This window comes from Bombus huntii, chromosome 12 (assembly GCF_024542735.1).
Source record: "Bombus huntii isolate Logan2020A chromosome 12, iyBomHunt1.1, whole genome shotgun sequence".
NCBI lineage: Eukaryota > Metazoa > Arthropoda > Insecta > Hymenoptera > Apidae > Bombus > Bombus huntii.
The window spans coordinates 2,124,423-2,142,747 of record NC_066249.1 but is presented as its reverse complement, the minus strand read 5'-3'; the positions used below and the strand labels follow the sequence as shown (position 1 = coordinate 2,142,747).

The 18,325-nt window shown below is 40.9% G+C and overlaps 2 protein-coding genes and 1 long non-coding RNA gene across 8 annotated transcripts in view; 2 read left to right on the top strand and 1 right to left on the bottom strand.

The window, feature by feature from the left end:
* The window catches only part of LOC126872087 (dystroglycan 1-like), a 162,551-nt gene extending 151,294 nt beyond the window's left edge, over window positions 1-11,257 (top strand). For 5 of the 6 annotated variants that reach the window (XM_050631616.1, XM_050631619.1, XM_050631615.1 and 2 more), the window contains 12 exons: window positions 600-728; window positions 3,404-3,529; window positions 3,734-4,117; window positions 4,199-4,297; window positions 4,792-5,232; window positions 5,807-6,330; window positions 6,448-6,643; window positions 6,702-6,863; window positions 6,940-7,176; window positions 7,249-7,438; window positions 7,511-8,191; window positions 8,278-11,257. In XM_050631616.1, coding sequence (XP_050487573.1) covers window positions 600-728; window positions 3,404-3,529; window positions 3,734-4,117; window positions 4,199-4,297; window positions 4,792-5,232; window positions 5,807-6,330; window positions 6,448-6,643; window positions 6,702-6,863; window positions 6,940-7,176; window positions 7,249-7,438; window positions 7,511-8,191; window positions 8,278-8,501 — 3,393 coding nt within the window. In that variant the 3' untranslated portion in view covers window positions 8,502-11,257. The remainder of the gene's footprint in view (window positions 1-599; window positions 729-3,403; window positions 3,530-3,733; window positions 4,118-4,198; window positions 4,298-4,791; window positions 5,233-5,806; window positions 6,331-6,447; window positions 6,644-6,701; window positions 6,864-6,939; window positions 7,177-7,248; window positions 7,439-7,510; window positions 8,192-8,277) is intronic. The other variant, XM_050631621.1, reaches the window with a different exon arrangement.
* LOC126872116 (uncharacterized) lies at window positions 10,117-14,951 on the bottom strand. The gene is made up of 2 exons (XR_007691852.1): window positions 12,662-14,951; window positions 10,117-12,563 (listed from the first exon to the last, which is right to left on the bottom strand). It is a non-coding gene; the product is annotated as an uncharacterized LOC126872116 (long non-coding RNA).
* A 2,653-nt stretch (window positions 14,952-17,604) lies between these two features.
* Window positions 17,605-18,325, top strand: part of LOC126872015 (carbonic anhydrase 1-like) — a 28,963-nt gene continuing 28,242 nt past the window's right edge. The window contains exon 1 of the mRNA XM_050631480.1: window positions 17,605-18,105. Coding sequence (XP_050487437.1) covers window positions 18,066-18,105 — 40 coding nt within the window. The 5' untranslated portion in view covers window positions 17,605-18,065. The remainder of the gene's footprint in view (window positions 18,106-18,325) is intronic.

Here is an 18,325-nt window from a genome sequence, read left to right as displayed (position 1 = left end):
ACCTTGGCTTCTATTCTCTCTCTCTCTCTCTCTCTCTCCTTTTATCGTGTTCGTAAAAACGCGAATTTGCGTGAAAATCCGCAGTCCATTCGTTACATTATCTCGCACAAACACAATCCATTCTGCTCTAAATTAATTCTCTGCTACTTGATAAGAATTATCAACCCTTATCAATTATACCTCACCCTTGACCATTTTATTTCGCTTTACCATATAACGCGTCCCATGATGAAGATAGCGAAATCTAATAAAACTCCTACAAGACGGTAAGAAAAATCCAACCGATCTTCTAGACAAATTTTCTGAATCGAGAGAACCCGGGATAGAAGGGTGGAATTCGTCCTACTCGCGCGCAGTGGTGGAGCAAAAGATCGCCGCACGTCGTGCGATTGCATCGGTACGCCACGTTTAAATCTCGCCGAGAAATTAGTCTGGTAGACGTTGTTGATTGATGCCAATTGATAGTCCTGCGTATTGTGCGTCATCGCGGCTGAGTATCGTTTGGATGGTCGGCCTTAATTCCTCGCATTTCGCACACTGACACCGTTCGCTTCTGCCTCCAGTCAGCCAACTGAAATGGGACGTCTCTCTGATTTTAGACACACTGCAACGAAGGGGAGGAACAGACGCTGTTGACGATACTGCTGGATGCCAGGTTCGACAACCTCTCGCCGGTTACACGAGTCAACACCATCGAGAACCTCGCAGGATTTCTGGGACTGCACGTGGTACGATAGCGTTACGCGTATATGCACAATCCTCGTAGCTTTAGTCGAGAAGAAGAAGAAGGTCGAGGAAAGATTGAAACTCGATTTCCACGCGACCGACGAACCAAAATTTCTGACCAGATTTCTAGAAATTCCAACGCGTTTCGTCGAGCGTGCATCTCTGCTGACGTTTCGAACGATTACAAAGATCGAGACAAGTTGAGATAAAAAGGCCGAAGAGCACCACTTTTCAGTAATTCGAGCGAACCGACAGGAAGAACTAACTTAACTAACAAACTAACTCCCTTAATCCAAAAGAAGCTGCCCTTATATACTCCTGTCCCCACTTCTTTGTTTTTAAGGAGAGCCATATAATCATTTCATACCTCGGTCAGGTACATGTCCCTCCCGTGACCGTGGCTGCGTCTAGTGACCCGCTATGTCACTTCGAGCCCAAACCCATCGTCATAAAGTCAGATCGGAACATTAAGACTATTTCTTATTTTTATTGCTTAAGGGCGACTATAGTGCGAGTCTGGACTAGGGTATTGGGGTTTTTTCTAACATTCATATAGATGATTCTAATTCATTAAGAAACCGGAATTAGGCAGAAGTTTTAATCGAGCAAATACGAGAAATCGCGGAGCTATCCTAATGCGCGAAGCAACGCTCGTGGCGAAGAATATTTGATAAAGTTTGCCAGGAGAAGCTTCTTTATGAGAAGGGAAACTTTATGACGTTACACCGGCCAGTGCAACGTTGTGAAATAGAAGATGCATCGCGAGCTCGACATAATACAGAAAATATTCAAGTTTTAAAGCATCCTCGGCGAAGAGGTTCCGTCGAGCATAAATTGGACGCCTTTGAGCAGGCCGCCATTTTTTTCTCACCGCGCGTCTCGGGAATTCTTAATTAATTTAATCACCGCGAAAAACAAAGAAACACGTTACTCTTTATATACGTAGACCTGCGCTCGTTGCGCATGTTTCTACGCGGGTCAGACTGTTCCCTCCTCATTTCCGTCCTGCTATTATCTCTACAATATATTTTTACTGCTGTTGGAGACAACAACGTCCAATTTTTCTCTCCGGTATTTTACATTGCCTGGTATCGCTTGAACGAATGAGATTTGCAGCTTTTATGACTGCGCGCTGAGAAACTGCAGTTAGGTGCAATATGAAGAACGGAGATAGTATTTTCCACGAGGCAAAAACAGGTAGAGCGGCAGAGTGTGCGATAGTCCACGCGCTAGAGATTAGATCGTATTTAGTTTTTTCGTACATTTTACAATCTCCGCGGTTGTTCCCATTTTCTGGATGAATCTTGTTATCGTAACAAGTATCATAATATTAGATCATCCCATAAGTTCGTGCCGACTTTTGTGTATACACTTCATGTGTCGATTTATAAACATACGGCGATAAAGGACCAATGCACTTGAGCTTAGCTGATCGAGAACAGGCTAGAGCAGATTTTCGTGGGTATAAGATCGTAATATAGCGAACACAGTGACTTCTAACAGTAAAAAATCATGAGTGAAATGCGTATCCATTTTCGACATCTCGTGTTATATGAATTTCGGAAAGGAAGTTCTGTAACAATTGCCACGAAAAACATATGTGCTGTTTACGGAGAAAATGCGCTTTCATCTCGCACCTGTAGGAAGTGGTTCCAACGTTTTAGAGCTGGAAATTTCTGTTTAGAAGACGAGGAACGCTCCGGACGTCCTCCTCGGACAGACGAAGATAAAATTCGGAATCTTGTTGAAAAATCACGAAGTTTGACAGTTCGAGAGATGTCAAATGTTCTGAAAATACCTAAGACAACGATTCATAGGTGTTTAAAAAAAATAACATGTAACCGCTCGAAAAACGGCACGAACTTATGGGGTGACCTAATATTTATACAGGGTGGTTGGTAACTGGTGGTACAAGCGAAAAGGGGGTGATTCTACGCGAAAAAAGAAGTCGAAAATACAGAATAAAAACTTTTTTTTAATTTTTCCATCGAGACAACGATCTACAGTGAGATCCGTTAAAACGTATCGCACGCGTACCGAGCGAAAATTCAAAGTCGATTTTCTCGAAAACAAAGCCTCAAGCGAAAAATTTTTATTCTATATTTTCGACTTCTTTTTTCGCGTAGAATCACCCCCTTTCCGCTTGTACCACCAGTTACCAACCACCATGCATAAAATTGTATACTGTATTTTTCCACTGTATTTTTCTCTGTACATAATACGATCCACTCGACTGTGTACACTTTCGTCGTTTAACCCTACCAATCGAAGAAATCGAATAATCGCGATTAACTATATTTATAGAATCATAGCTTTCTGCATATCGAAGTGGAAATATTTCGGAAACGTCGCAAGAGATCTCGAAACGAGTCGCGCCGCTTAAATCACGGGAAATTGCATCGTCGGAGAAATTCATTTCATCGGAATAATCAAATCGATTACGTGAATTCAATCTTCAGCCATTGAGGATGATTTAATTGCATCCCGTGGAATTTTTGCCCTAGCCGGGTCGCGACGAACAAAAATCTATTTTCCGTGCGATTAGAGTGCTCGACGTAATCGAAATCGGGATGCGCCGACATCTCTCCCTCGTTATTTGCGCTGTCTACTGTCGGCAAAAAAATTCGCCTCTTTTATTCATTTGTGACGTTTCGTTCATCCTCGATTCGAATTTCAGAGCGCGTTTTCGATGCATCCGCAAAACGCCAAGGAAAGTTTCAACGATGATTCTACCGTGATCCTCAGCGGATCAGGAAACGTGAAACACCGGAAAGAGAAACACCTCACGGCGGTCCAGTGGCAGGTGAGACCTTTTGATTGAAATTTTTACTTCCCTCGTAGTCTTCTTACTTTCGTCAGTTTGCAACGGTCCGCGTTCGAATCTTATTCAAAGACTATTATTTCTTTTTTTCTGTGCTGTACCACTTCACAGTTCTTTAAAGAAAGAATAGCAAAGGATATCGACAACGATCAAAGCTAACATTCCACGTTCGAATTTTATTAAAAGGTCGGTTGCGACGGTCATTTATGGAGGCATCAGACAGATTTGGTGAAACATCTGCGGGAACAAGCGAAGGATGGTACCCTGGCGGAAGTGATGCAACTTCCGGTCCTGCTATGGCGCGTGAAGACGGAGTCGAGCTTGTTGTTGAGAAGCAGAAGGGAAAGCGGTTCTGGGCATTACGGTAACGCGGACTACGAAAGTTACGATGATTATGACATCGAATACGATAGCGAGGATGACGAAGACGGTGAGGATGGCGAGGACGGTGAGGATGGCGATGACTCGCAAGTATCGCCAACTTTCATGCCGGACACGAATTCACCTAGAGCGAATCTGCCCGAACATCCACACAGGCATCACCATGGAGAAGAACCTATCGATTGGAATGTAAGTTGTATTCATACGACGGAGAATAATTAGAGATATTTTAGTTTTATGGAAAATTAACGGAACTTATGCGTGTCTTAGACCGAAGAGGATATCGATGAGGAGGAGATTCCAGTCGTGAATCAACCAAATGTAGTGGAGAGTGCATTGAATAGAACCACTACGGACACCACGTCGACCGTAAGTATCGGATTGAAGCCAATCGAATCGTGTGATAAATTTGAAATTTGTCACCGATTCTTCTCTTAAATTAGAAGAAACGTTAAAAAAGAAAATAGCAAAAGAACATCGCTATATAACTGGCTTTCGTTAAAAATTCTTATGTCTCTGTCCTTCATTCGCCACGCCAATCGCTTAAGGGAATCGTTGCGCTTAAAATATTTTAGTCTAGCTGTGGGTACTGCGTGTTCAATGCCGACTTATGCCATTTTCTATGCCGTTTAGGCGGTATCGATCGATGTATAGGAAGCGCTGTAATGCGAAGTAATTCTGTTGAAATGGATACGAAAGCCTGAGTGTGTGTGTGTGTGAGAGAGAAAGAGAAGAGCACATATATATATTATTTTTTCTTTCTTTATAGTCCTTTTTTTTTGTATACATCTTCTTCGCTCCCTTCGTAATGTAACTAACCAAGTTTTTCGTGCCGTACATCGCATCTACTAACGATTTCGCAGACAACAACCACTGAACTTACATCACCACCATCAACAACTCCAACAACCACCACCACGACGACCACTTCAACTACTTCGACAACAACAACAACCACCCAACAACCACCCTCGTCAACGGCCAATACAACAACTAGCACAACAACGAGTACAACAATAGCAGATACAACAACAGCAAGCATCATGCCGACCATCATTGTCCCATCGACCGAGACACCGGAGAAATCGGAGAGCACCGAAGAGACAACGAAGAACACCAGATACACGGAGACCGAATCTCTAAACGTGTCATCTGTCACTATACCAGAACTCACCACCATCCCTCCTTCGGTAATCGTTCCTCATTCTAGTACCACAACAATGGGAACCACACCTACCACCGTTGTTGTCGAAAGGACGGAACCGGACGTCACCAATGGTACCGTTAATGTTACCACGGAAGAGGTAATGCTTCAATGCTTCAAGCTTTCGTTTGTACGATAGTTCATGCTACGCGTAGAGTCCGTTCACGTTAGTCTGTCGCTTTAGTATGCCAAACGATAGGTCGTTGTGTATCACATAGCCCACCTAAAGCCATCTTCTGCCTTATAAACGATGCGCGACGAGGATCGTAGCGTGGATATCCTTCGCTCATTGTCGTTTGTCACAAAGCTGCATAGATGCTGGCGGGAAAGTTAAGCGCAGCTTAGAAGTGTAATTTAATACAGCGTCGTGCACAGGCGTGTCACTTTAGAGTAAGCTGCGCCGAGTAATAATTCATACGAGTAAAGCAAGCGTGCTAACTCCACGGGAAGGGAGCATTGTCCATGAGAAACTGGCCAAAACCAAGGTTTCTTGTTTGCATTTGCATCTCGAAATTGTGGTCGAAAAGATAATTCGCACGATCTTCTCGCAGCATTCATTAATTACCATAATTAATTTGTCCCTTTTTTTATTATTCACGATGTCTTCATACATCGAGATTCGACGATTTGACCGCTTGTTCCCCAATATTAAAGCATCCTTTTTCTGCCTTTAGCCGACGGAACAATCGTCAATGTCTTCGACGAAACAGCCCATTACTCTGTTACCAATACCTGCAAACACCACCACCACAACCACAACCACCGCACTGGTCACAAATATCACTACAACACCCACAACAACAACGACACAGATGAGAACCACACCGATCACTACAACTACAACCACCACCACTACCACCACTACTACTACCATGGCTCCAACCACTGCTAGTACAACCACTACCACGACCACTACCACTCCAGCACCGACCAGCGCTGCCACGGAACCACCTAGGGTTACCACGGAAACCATACTGTACGGAGTTCGCAACTTCCCGCCCAAACAAGATAGGAGACTGAAGAAGATACCGGTTACGGCTGGAAAACCATTGAGCTATGTTATACCTGCTAATACGTTCAGCGATCTGGAGGACGGAGATACCAGAAACCTGAAGCTGAGTTTGTATCTGCAGGGTGCACCGTTGAAACCCAGCCACTGGCTACAATTCAATCAAAGGACGCAGGAGGTTTATGGATTGTAAGCATTAGTTGTCAAGAAACGATTACAAAGTGGTTTATTATATGTGAACTATGTTCAACAGTGAAATATCCTGTATATAAAGAATTTACTTTTTAATTAATCATTATCGCGCAGGCCACTGGAGAACGATATTTCTACCTGGACCTACGAATTGGTAGCTGGCGATAGCGAGGGATTAAATGTGACAGATCGACTCGACATTCACGTACAGCAGCACAAGCTCAGTCGCAGTGTGAACCATGAATTCAGTATTTATTTAAGGATCGATAAGCGCACTGAGTTTCCTACAGACGTTGACTGGGAGCTAAAGGTATTCATCTGTTATAATAGAGCCTATACTAGTGCGTTCAATTGTTGTCGGTTTATAGGTAATTCGAGGAATAGCCGAATTGTATGGAGATAGCGATACCAGGCATATCACCGTTAGAGCTGTTGATATCGATCGCGACCAAGCAATTTTCACTTGGACCAATGATAGTTTACCTAGAAGCAGCGAGTGCCCTAAAGAATATATCGACGATCTTATGCATGTAATTATGGTTTTAATGTCTCGTTATTTTTTCAGATGCGTATTAAAAAGACTGTTATTAAATATCTGTGATTTAGGTCCTGATTGATAAAAACGGCGAGCCCAGTCCTTCATTGAGGGATGTTCTCCTCCCTGAAATTAGAGTCAAACGAGTGGTCTACCAGGGTATTGGACAGTGTGAGGACATATCCCGTCCAGAAGTACCAAAAGTGTCTACGCAAGAGCCTAAATCAAACTTCCCACCGGTACCTAGGAACCAGGTGGACCTTGTTAATGCCACTGTTGGCCAGTTGCTTGTATTTAAAGTACCAGAGGTATGTTATGTCATAACAGAAGAAACGCACTGTCTCATTTAAATATAAATCTAATACAAATTATTATTCTAGGATACCTTCTACGATGCAGAAGATGGTTCCGCAAGAAATATGCAAATGTCTCTACTGACCATCGAACGCAAGCCTATTCCCCCACAGGAATGGCTACAATTTGACAGCAAGAATCAAGAATTTTACGGAGTCCCAATGCGTAGTGACGTTGGACGAAAGGAATATCAATTAGTAGTTACTGACAAAGAAGGTAAGCAAAATTGACCACTTCCACGATTTAGACATTGGATATTTTTATAAAACTTTTGTCAATTCCTTGTAGGCGCAAGCGCCACCGACGGCCTAGTGGTTGTTGTTCATTCTGCACCCTTCATGCACCATACGGTGGAGTTCTCCATGACCTTGGACATCCCGTACAAATCGTTTGCACACTCTGCCCTTCAAAAGCGTAATTTCATTGAAAAGCTCCGTGATCTGTATCAAGATAAAGATACTAGTGCGATCTCTTTACATAGTATATCGAATGGTAGCACGGTAATCACGTGGCACAACAGAACCTTGCCTACCTCGTATTGTGCCCACGAAGAAGTCAGTAGATTGCGTTCAGTACTCGTAAAGAGTGACAACGATCGTCGATCTGTCACGGACGAGGTTCTGGACGTTATGGGCCCGAAATTCCCTGTGAAACAAATCACTGTGGTCCCCATGGGCATCTGCCTTGGCGAATTAACAGACGTTCATTCGCCTGACAGTCACGTTCCACCAGTGGACGATTCCACCTCAGTCGGGGCATTCCACGATGATTATCTCATCACGTTCGTCCTGCCGGCTATAATAATCGCTATAATGCTCATCCTAGCCGGTATCATTGCCTGCGTGTTGTACAGACGAAGGCGTAGTGGCAAGATGAGCGTCAGCGAACAGGACGACGAGAGACAGAGTTTCCGTAGCAAGGGTATACCCGTCATTTTCCAGGACGAGTTGGATGAAAAGCCAGATCCAGGTATAAATTTTTCATTTATTTAAATACCTAGATTTTCCACTATTCTTGCGTTAACTAAGCTATATATTTTTCACCGTTTATTGCAGGTAACAAGTCTCCCGTCATTCTGAAGGAAGAAAAACCACCACTACCACCTCCTGAATATCAAAAGGCTGAAGATGGCGCGGACGTGCCGATGTTGCCGAAGGAGAATTCCGAGGAACCGTACCAACCACCTCCACCATTCGCAACGAACCGCGATACCAATCGTCAGAATCGCCCTAAACCCACCCCGACGTACAGGAAACCACCCCCCTACGTACCACCCTAACAAAATACGGTTCACTCGCCCACGCGCAAATATATGTTAGCGATGCTCGGAGACTCCCCAATACACGCGCAAAACCAAACCAACTATCAGAAGAAACCTCAGCTTGCCGGTAAAATGGACAACTGCGGTAATCTGAACATATACAGCAATCTTAAGTAAAAAACGAAAAAAGAAAAAAAAAAGGAAAACACAAAGCTTTCGTTCGTCCCGGCATTCGAACAATATATATATGTATATGTATATCGGTATCACGAAACGAGAGAAGACGAAAGATCTGTTCAGGAGAACTCACGCCAAAAGTCACGCCCACTTTTACTTACTTTGTAATATTATCTATGTACATGTATACTCATTCGTCGCTATTTATCCGCGGTATATAACGTATTTAAGGGAAGAGAAAGACGAGGGAACGAGGGATGGGAAAGTCGTCCTCGAGTTTCTTTCCTTTTTCTTCTCCTCTTTTTACTTTCATTTTTTAACAAAACAGATGCACTTTTTGTCATCGATCGTCTTGTAATTTCACGGGATACATTTTTCTAGGGAGTGTATGGGATTACAAATCACGCGTTGCCTTTCGTAACGAATTCAACTGTAGAAAGAGAGAAAGAAAGAGGGAGAATGATTCTACTACTCCGACCGGGTAAGCGGATATTTTAGGTTTTAGGTTTACGAATCTTGTAGAACCAGCCAGTCGTTTAGGGCGAGATGTATTTTACTCGATAATATGGGGTAGCAAAGAGAGTCGGTGTTTGTATATGCAGCAACGATACTCGTTAAATATTTCAGTAATATCAGTGCCATTTTTTAAGCAATAAGGGTATCCTGCTGTGAACGAAGAAAACACTTACTATAAATGGTTCTACGACTTAACGCAATTTACTGTTAAAAAATGAAAAAAAAAGAAGCAAACGGTCTCCAAGTATCAAAGACTATCGACTTAACGAATCTTACAACGTACCTACAACGCGTAACGCTGCCAGATGAGAAAAAAGAGATACATGATAATTCTTCGTCGGACGAGACAGTTTTATCGCCAGTTATTCAAGCCTCTTTTTTTATACTGTCCATAAGTTTTTGCAAGAGGAAGGAATATCGAAACAGGAACGAAGAAGATTTTGTATATTCTGCGATTTTATTGAACTGACCCATCCGACGATCGGTTATGCCAGACTTAAACGATTAACTTAGTGAGAAGTGAGGATTTTTTTAAAGAAAAAAAATGGAACATAACTTAACCGTGTGTATCTGTTTGCGCGACATGCCATTGCAGAGTGACAGCAAAATGCTTCCATTGGCGCTGTAGGCCACGCAGAATAAAAGAAAAAAAAACTAATGATAATATATATAAATATATATATATATATAAAAACTATGTATATTACCTATTTGTCGTTCGATAGACAGTCTGCTGCATTACTTATTGTTAGATTGATGTCGTTCGAAGAACACTGCCAAGACCTACTGTCTAGGGTTTACATTGTCTTGCACTTTTTATTTCTTTATTTCTTTTTTTTCTTTACACTGTACAGGAGGAAGCTTCCCATTCGTTTCACGCACAATCAGACAAAGAATTCGTTCTTTTTTTTTAACAGCTCTGTGACTATTATCTAAGGTCTTTTGTTTCTATTTTTTTTTTTTTTTTTATCGTTTGAAAGAAAAAGGAAGCTCTAGTTTTAACGATTCTAAACCCGTCGATGGCTTAATTTAATTTAGAATTTACATAGTTACCAAGCCAAAAAGAAGTACTAACTACTTAAAGCAGAGAAGAAAAAATGGAATTAAAAATAAGAAGGAACAAAAGGACACAGAGGAGAATAAAGTAATAAGACCTACTTTTTAACATATACAAACGTGCGTAAACACCCGTACACCCTATGAACAGGGCGCGCACACGTTTTTTATATGAATGATTTTGTACAATCTAACCAGCTGCTCTGTTGCAAACAAATTTTCGACTGATTTTCGTGAACGAATAAATAAAAGGAAAAAGGAACGAGAATGAACCACAATTTTTTTGGGATACGGGTATGTACGCGCTGCCGTTTCTTCAATACCTCGATAGTTTCCTGATATTTTTTCAAAGAGGAAGGAAATAATGCGAGAAATTCGAAAGAAAAGAACGAAGGACAAGGGAAGGGGAAACAGGAAGAGAAATAACAAAACAAAAGTAAAAAGAAAAGCGATATCTTTTGCGTACCTCGAATTTGGAGGCTCTGTTCATCCACTTCTTCGCAACAGGAACAGGTAGTTGACGAATCTACAAATTTGGGGTCACTCCTATTAAAACTTAGTGTGAATGATGATGATGATAATAATGATGATGATGATAATGATGATATTTGTGTATGTAGAATGATTAAAAAAAAAAAAAACGGATGTTTGGTATGCAAGCTAAATTACGATATAATATATATTAATTCACGTCTTTATAATGTAGAAGATTTAAGTATATTAACACGCGACTATCTCTTTTCAATCCTTCTTCACCGCGCCTTGTTTATCGCAGAATAAAAATCAGGCAGATCATTCTATTCCACAGTGCAAAACGATTGCGTTCCAATGAAACGAACAACATGTACGATTCGTCGCGATAATCGCACGAATTAGAAAACCTCGGGAGTATTTTCTATTTTTGTATCACGTTTTAGCGTATCCGCTGTTCAAGGAAATTGATGCGTCACGAATCGTCTCGTCGCGTCCACGCTCGAGCTACCTTAAACAAAAAAAAAAAAAAAAAAATAAAAAAAAGAAGAAAAGAGACACAGAAAGCTTTTTTTACGAGAGAAAAAAAATATATATATAATAAGAATAAAAGAAGCTCGGATCGTGGATGGGGCCATATCGATCGTGCGTGACCGATCGCAGTATGTGTACACGCTACTCAAAGACTACTTTCGAATCTCCGGTCTGTGACCTGCGATAGACAAGAGCAGAACTCATATCATGCTTCTAATCATATCATCGCTATACGCGTAACTCTCATGCGCTGCAATTGTGTTATTGTGACGGAAACGACGATTATGTATAATAAACGTGTACGATATTTATAAGATACGGTGTCAGAAGTGGAAAAATTGTAAAGAAGAGGTCGGAATTGGCGAACATACAGCCGATCGTCGTGTTTAAGAACAAGCTTTTGGACGGAGCTTACTTTCTTTTTTTTTTGGCCTGCGAAACGAAGAGAGGAAGAGAGAGAGAGAGAGTGTGTGTGTGTGTGCGGTTCGAAAGTATTTTGTATAGAAGAGAAGAAAAGCTAGGGAAACAAGAATGAAACGACGAAAGAATTAGGGAAGAAATACGAAGGAAAAATCGTAGAAATCGGTGGAGTCCAGAAGGACGCGGACCACCGAAATAGTTCCGCTTCGAGGGGAGAGACGAAGGAGGAGAAACGATTATCACGTCGCGTATGAGGAATGTCTTGTACACATAATGATATATACATAAAAGTAATACTCGTCGACTGGGAATTCGCAAATTATTTTTGTCCGCTATGGCGCCTCGACGGAACCCCGGATGGAAGGAATCGGGCCAGGTAATGAAATATCGTCCTTCCTTCGATCTGCACGATCGAGAAGGCATCGTATCTCGTTAACGATCATCCTATCGGGTGGTGTGGTCGACGACTAACGAAAGAAGCGTGGAATAATACAGACACAGACACACAGATACACGCGTATACAGATATCTCTGACAAGTACTGCATATTAAACACGTGTAAAGTTAAGAGTTAATAAAGCCATTTTAGGATACCAGGCTTCTCGTTCGTTCCTGTTACGTGTACATTAGAGAAATCAAATAGATTATTAAAGATATCGTAATGGAGTGGGTACACCTTGCCAGCAGCAAGGTAAGTCGCTCTGCCTTGAACTTCCACTTCCGGAAAGTAAATCACGTTGTCATTTCCTATTTTAACCTTTGTCGATTTCTTCGCTATTTATCTCGATCTATTTATCCTCCATTTATTTAGACTGTGACTGTGTTTCCCTTTCATATTCGAATCAATTCAAGGACCTCCAGTGATGTGCAAAAATTTCCAGCCAGGTAGATCGTTCGCTTCATATCCTGAAAACGATATTTTAAAGAACTCTAACTATGCAACTTTTTGTTGCGGCTTCAGTGACGCGAGTCCCTATTTAGGTTTCATTTCCTTAATTACGTACGCGAAAAGGTGAAGTTGCACAAAGGTGCGCAGTCTGCATATCGGTTTTGAAATACAAAGTGAGAAATTTGTCTGGCCAGAAACATTTCACGCCACTCTATCCTCAACTCCTGCTGACTTCCTATTTTATTATTCTTTTAGCTCGTTCATCGTGCGTTTCTGTTTGCATTTCATTTAACTTACGCGTGCAAATATTTTTTAACTTCGTATTGAACGTAAAACAAAGTGTATTCACGTGTTCTCATAGACGAAACTTTTCGTGAGACCGTCCTCGATTTCACCTACGTGTCACCTGTTCTTTTCACTTCGATTCTCGTGCATCGCGTTACGTCTGTCTTCGGCTAAATTATACTTACAAACAAATGACAATAAAGCAGACAGGTGTTAATACCTTTGTACGATCGTAACGTGCATGTGCAATAATCGCAGCTGAAACAAGGTACACACGCGTGCGATTCGTGAGCAAAAGTTTGCGTCTGCCAGTTGAATACTTCATTTACGTAAACAATTGACGATGACTTAACGAGGATTAATTAGATCGAAGCTGACAAAGAGCTGCTACGGCACGGCGTATCGACTGCCGACCTCGCTTTTGACATTGGCAGCACGCCCGTATAAATTTTTTTTTAGCAATTTAAGTCGCCACGATGATGACGGATGTCTTGTTACCTTCTCATGGTCAAACATTGTCTCTACCTTCTATACATCCATGAAGATATATCGTTATCATATCAATAATCGTAGACTTGAACGGACGATTCATCGAAAAAATAGCGAAAAGTACGTCATCTTTACGTCATCGTAGAATTGTGCAATGGAAGAGGGAATCGTTGAAATTTTGTTGCATTGATTCGATTAAAAACATTGCACAGGTAAAATACAAAACTGACATTATTTGGGAATTTCTAATAATATGAGATAATGATAGTAAAAAGTGAATCATCTGACGCAACACGTTACATTAAGTAATATTTTTAGTATTTAGGACATTGTTCGTTGCTGTTTCGTTAATTGAGAAACGCTGTACTTTGCGATGTAACATAGATAAGAGCGAGGGAAGATAAAGAGAAATTTTGACACGCAATGATTCAGATAATAATTACCATAATGCGTTTTGGTTGAAAATTCTAGCAATTACTGATAAGGTTCGGTGATTACGTAAGTATCGAAGTTATTAAGCTAAGTCTGATAGCATAGCAATCGATCGAAATTCTACGGATTCGAATATTATTCGAACGGCCATTTGAAATTCTTCGTCGAATTCGTCGAGTTGCTTCAACGATCCATCTACCGTGTTTCCAAACTCTATAAATAAATTACTCAATTATTACTTTATTCTTGAAACAATTTTAACATCCGATAATAGTAAACGTTCACTAACAGAGATAACACCAAATATATTATGAAAATAAAAGAAACGGCGTTGCAGATGGCGACTACCGATTAGCATTTTTAACGCGTCTGCTCGATGCCTTTGCACGAGCCGATGATTAAGTAATACCTGCAACGATACTTCCGAGGGATCGAGTCAAATCGACGTTGATCACGATTAACATAAATTATTTTCGTAACGATCGAATTCAAGGCGTTCCTTGAATCGTCGAAAGAAGTTGTTGAAGTTTCTATACGATAGAAACGTTTCTTAAGGTAAAACTCGACAGCAATTTAATTGCCGCGAAGGACAAGCAAAATGACAATTACGTAACAGTTGCAAAGAATTTGAATAAAATATCGCTTCCGTCTACACGACAATATTAAAATGCAAAGGAGTTTCATGAACCAAACGGCTGGTTAGGAATTCTCTTGACGAATGAACAATTGGGTATGTTCTGGCAGAAAATCGGAATTCTCTTTGTGGCCTGTTTGACCATGTTTGGAAAATTTATGACGGTTCTGAAGAATTTATGGGATGGTCTTTTGTAATTTGAATAAATAGCCTTTGCCGTAATCCTACCACAATAAGAAGTTATCATGGCTTACGGTAATTTCTCTTTTTCCTTCGAGAACAATAGTAGATCGACCATGACAATGCTATTGACAACTATTTTGTAGATCTTGTTCCCTGTTCCGTTAAAATCGAACCTTTATCTCGTCGAATTTCAGTCGTCATCCTTCTTGATTCGACGACCAGACAGACTTTGCACTCAGGCATACCGAAATAAATTGCGCTGCAGCTCGTTTGCCGATCGTTATACACGATTAATTAAGAAGAATATCTGCCCATACGTCTTTGATTTATGCAACGATCGGTTCTGTACGCGCGAGCTAATCTGTGTAATCGAATCGCCTTTCTTTGCACGACCAGCATACTAATTAGTATTGTAGGTTGATATTTGTGCAAATTCATATTTTTTAAATTAAGCAGATAAAACTTAGGTAAAGAATTTTCTACCCACATATAAATATTATAAATGGTACCTCGGATATTTTCTATGTTTTTCCATTGTTTCGTGCATTATCGTATTTTTAAATTTCTCACAATTTTCGTACCTTCGTATAATGTAATAAGGACGATTCCGAAGTCTAACTTTATTTGAGAGATTTGAAGGTGAAGAACGATACAGGTAGATTCTTGTTCTAAGTCATTAAATGGCCATAAACCACAGGCGAAACAAAGGAGCGGTCCAGTAGAAAATCACGTGCGGAAAACCGCAAAAGATGGCGGGAAAAAGCGTGTTCGCGCCAAGTCACCGCCGCAGACGCGGAGCAACAGACGTCCATTGACGTTTTGCGATGGAATTTTCTGGAATTCATTAATTTTTATTGAGAGCATCGTAGTGCGACCGGCTCGTTTTATTGGTATAACGAAGACGAAACGACCACGGCGAGCGTCGGCCACGTTCCGTGACATAACATTGACGTGACAGTGTTATGAGAGCTCGATGAAATTAAAGTGGCAATTTCTTGAACCCAATTCCTTGATACGTTCTAGCTCATTTGTACGCGAAAGGAGATTGCACACAATCGGACACAAAAGGAAATTTTCGTGACGATGCAGGTTTATCTGTGTTACGTCCTTTTACAAACTTTTATTTCTTCAGACATAGACTCATAGTTCTCTCTTAATAGTGTGCCGAGCATCTTACAGATTAATCACGTTTCTTTGTACAAATATTTGTTAACACATATATTGTTGTTACAATATTTCATAGGTGTCTGCAAACTTTATCTCAAATTCATGTCATGTCATAAAGTAGATAAGTTGAATAATTTTTATATCAGATCTGTATTTTCGACCAATCGCGGGCAGACGCAATCTCGAGGAGAGACGTCAACGGGAGTCGTAAATTCCCGTTACGATTATAGCAATCGACACCACGAGGTGATCGATCCCCTGATTTCCGTTAAGATAATAGGGGTGATTGAGTTAGTATAACGCTGTGATTCATAGAATTATAAGGTTTTATTTCCAACGTTTAAGTTACACTGTTGAGTAGATATAATTCCTAGATGACAACTTGTCGCTCGAAGGTAAGATAGATATGCACGCTAGAGCAAGGCTCTTATAATTGAACTTCGTGTGTTAGTGAACGTGACACTAGAGGATACTTAGTAGAGGAAGTGAGTGTTCGTGCTTAGGCGTTAGATTTGGACTTAGTTGTTGACTTTTCTAGCGCTGTAGAAGAAATAGTTGACTTTTCCAGCGGTGTAGAAGAAGTAAAGTTGAGTGACGATGCTGTGTCGGAGGAAAGCTAGCGATGGGTGTGTCTAGCGCACGGGACCATCGGATTTGTTCATGACATTTTTGGTCAGGAAGTGAGGGCAATATACATTGCTTCTGATTGAATAAACGAAGGTTGGTGGATTAGGAAGGTCTTAGCCGCCCTCCATAGAAAGCCGTCCGACGTAACAAAATCTATGTTTCTTATGGTTATGAGAAATGATAGAACAAGGACTACAATCGGAGTAGGAAAGAAAGAAACTAGCCAAATAAATAAAGTAAAGGAGTGCAGTTGGAATGTCCAGGTCCTCGACCTCGTAAGGGCCCGTAAGGGTGAGTCATCAGTCATGACGAATGCAATTTCGTTGCAAGATTATGATTCACTTGATACAATAAACGATTTCGTGTCGTCTGACTTAGAAATAATAACTGTCGAAACAATAGGTACAAATAATATTCGGCGCTTGTGCATCGGTGTCATGAGGAAAGAAACTGATGACCTGACAAAGAATGCTTCATTCGTATGCTTATAAGGTGAGAAAGGAATATTTGCAATTAAAGCAAAAATTACACGGTAAACAAGAAACTGAATGACAGAGTTCAAGAGAGCATGTTCGAGGATTAATCTAATCTCTTTATTCGTCGATTCATCACGATGATGGAATACCGTTATTGTAAGAGAACAGTGACATTCTACGAGAGTTTGAAAAGAGGATAATAAATATAGGACAATAACGAAGATAAAGAAAATGTAATAAAAAGCATAATAAAGCAAGGAAACGTTGAGACTCGACGAAAAGAACGTATTTGATTTCTTCTCATCGTAGCTGATAGAACAATTGTCGCGCGTTATATTAGCTTATCATTTCATCGAGATTAATGTTCCCGTTTGAGATAGATTATAAAATGAATCATTAAGGCATTAAGTCGCTAGTTACTGCCTCCTCGCAGTGCGAACTCGTATTGGCGAACAAACGCGGCCAATTCGATCGTCCGCCACTTTGTCAATGTTCAAACGAAATTTCAAATCATAACCGTATCCATAACTTTATCGAGATAATCTCTTAGATCCAATCCTATAAATTTATAACATTATAAATCAAATTGTTGGTTTAAAAATTATAAAACTGCGAATATTGTCGGTGTCGTCGACTACAACGAAGCACGTGCTTAAGGTAGCGTGCGGTGGGGGATCGACGATGCACGTGTAAACATTTACTAGCGCATGCGCAGACGCTTGCTTTTCCATAGTAAGGGTCACGTGATCGACTCTCGTATAAAATCCAGTGGTGAACCGGCCGGCGTCGCATTCGTGGATAATCCGAGGTGACACAAGTGGTTTTTTCGTTTCGATTTTTCCTAGAAACAAACAGTTTTCTTAAGCCTTCTACAAAATACGATTTCGTACAATCCAATGCTCGTGTAGCCGAATAATTCGTACGTGCACGTATAAGAAATATATGCAAAACGAAAGCCGGGAAGAAATTTGAAGTTAGTCGACGATCGGTGGATTTGACAATCGTTTCTCGATTTTCGTTCCGAGTTCAAATCAATCGGTGGTGATTCTGATCGGCATCTTGCCGGATTGTACGATTCGTGGATACGGTAAATCGAAATAAAAACGCGATTTAGTGACGTGTTTGAATCTATCAAGAATCACAAGCAGGCAAGACGACCGGCAACAAACTCTACTCGGATCTTAATTTCGCGGACCTGAATTTTCGATAACACGATCGTCACCGAGATGGCCGACAAAAGCGAATGGGACTACTCCGTTCAAAATGGTGAGTTTTTTTCTTGGTTATCTATGAACGTTGCAGCAACCAGGGCAGGAATAAGCTGTTGTGACGGTACATTGCTTTCCACGTTTAAATTTACATTAGAATGCTCGTGCATTATTCACATCGACCGGTAAAATATTCAGCTTTTAGCTTATTTCTTCGGTACAGTGTCAAAATAAGGAAAGTAATGAGCGGGCTGACGATATTAATGCATTTATGGGAG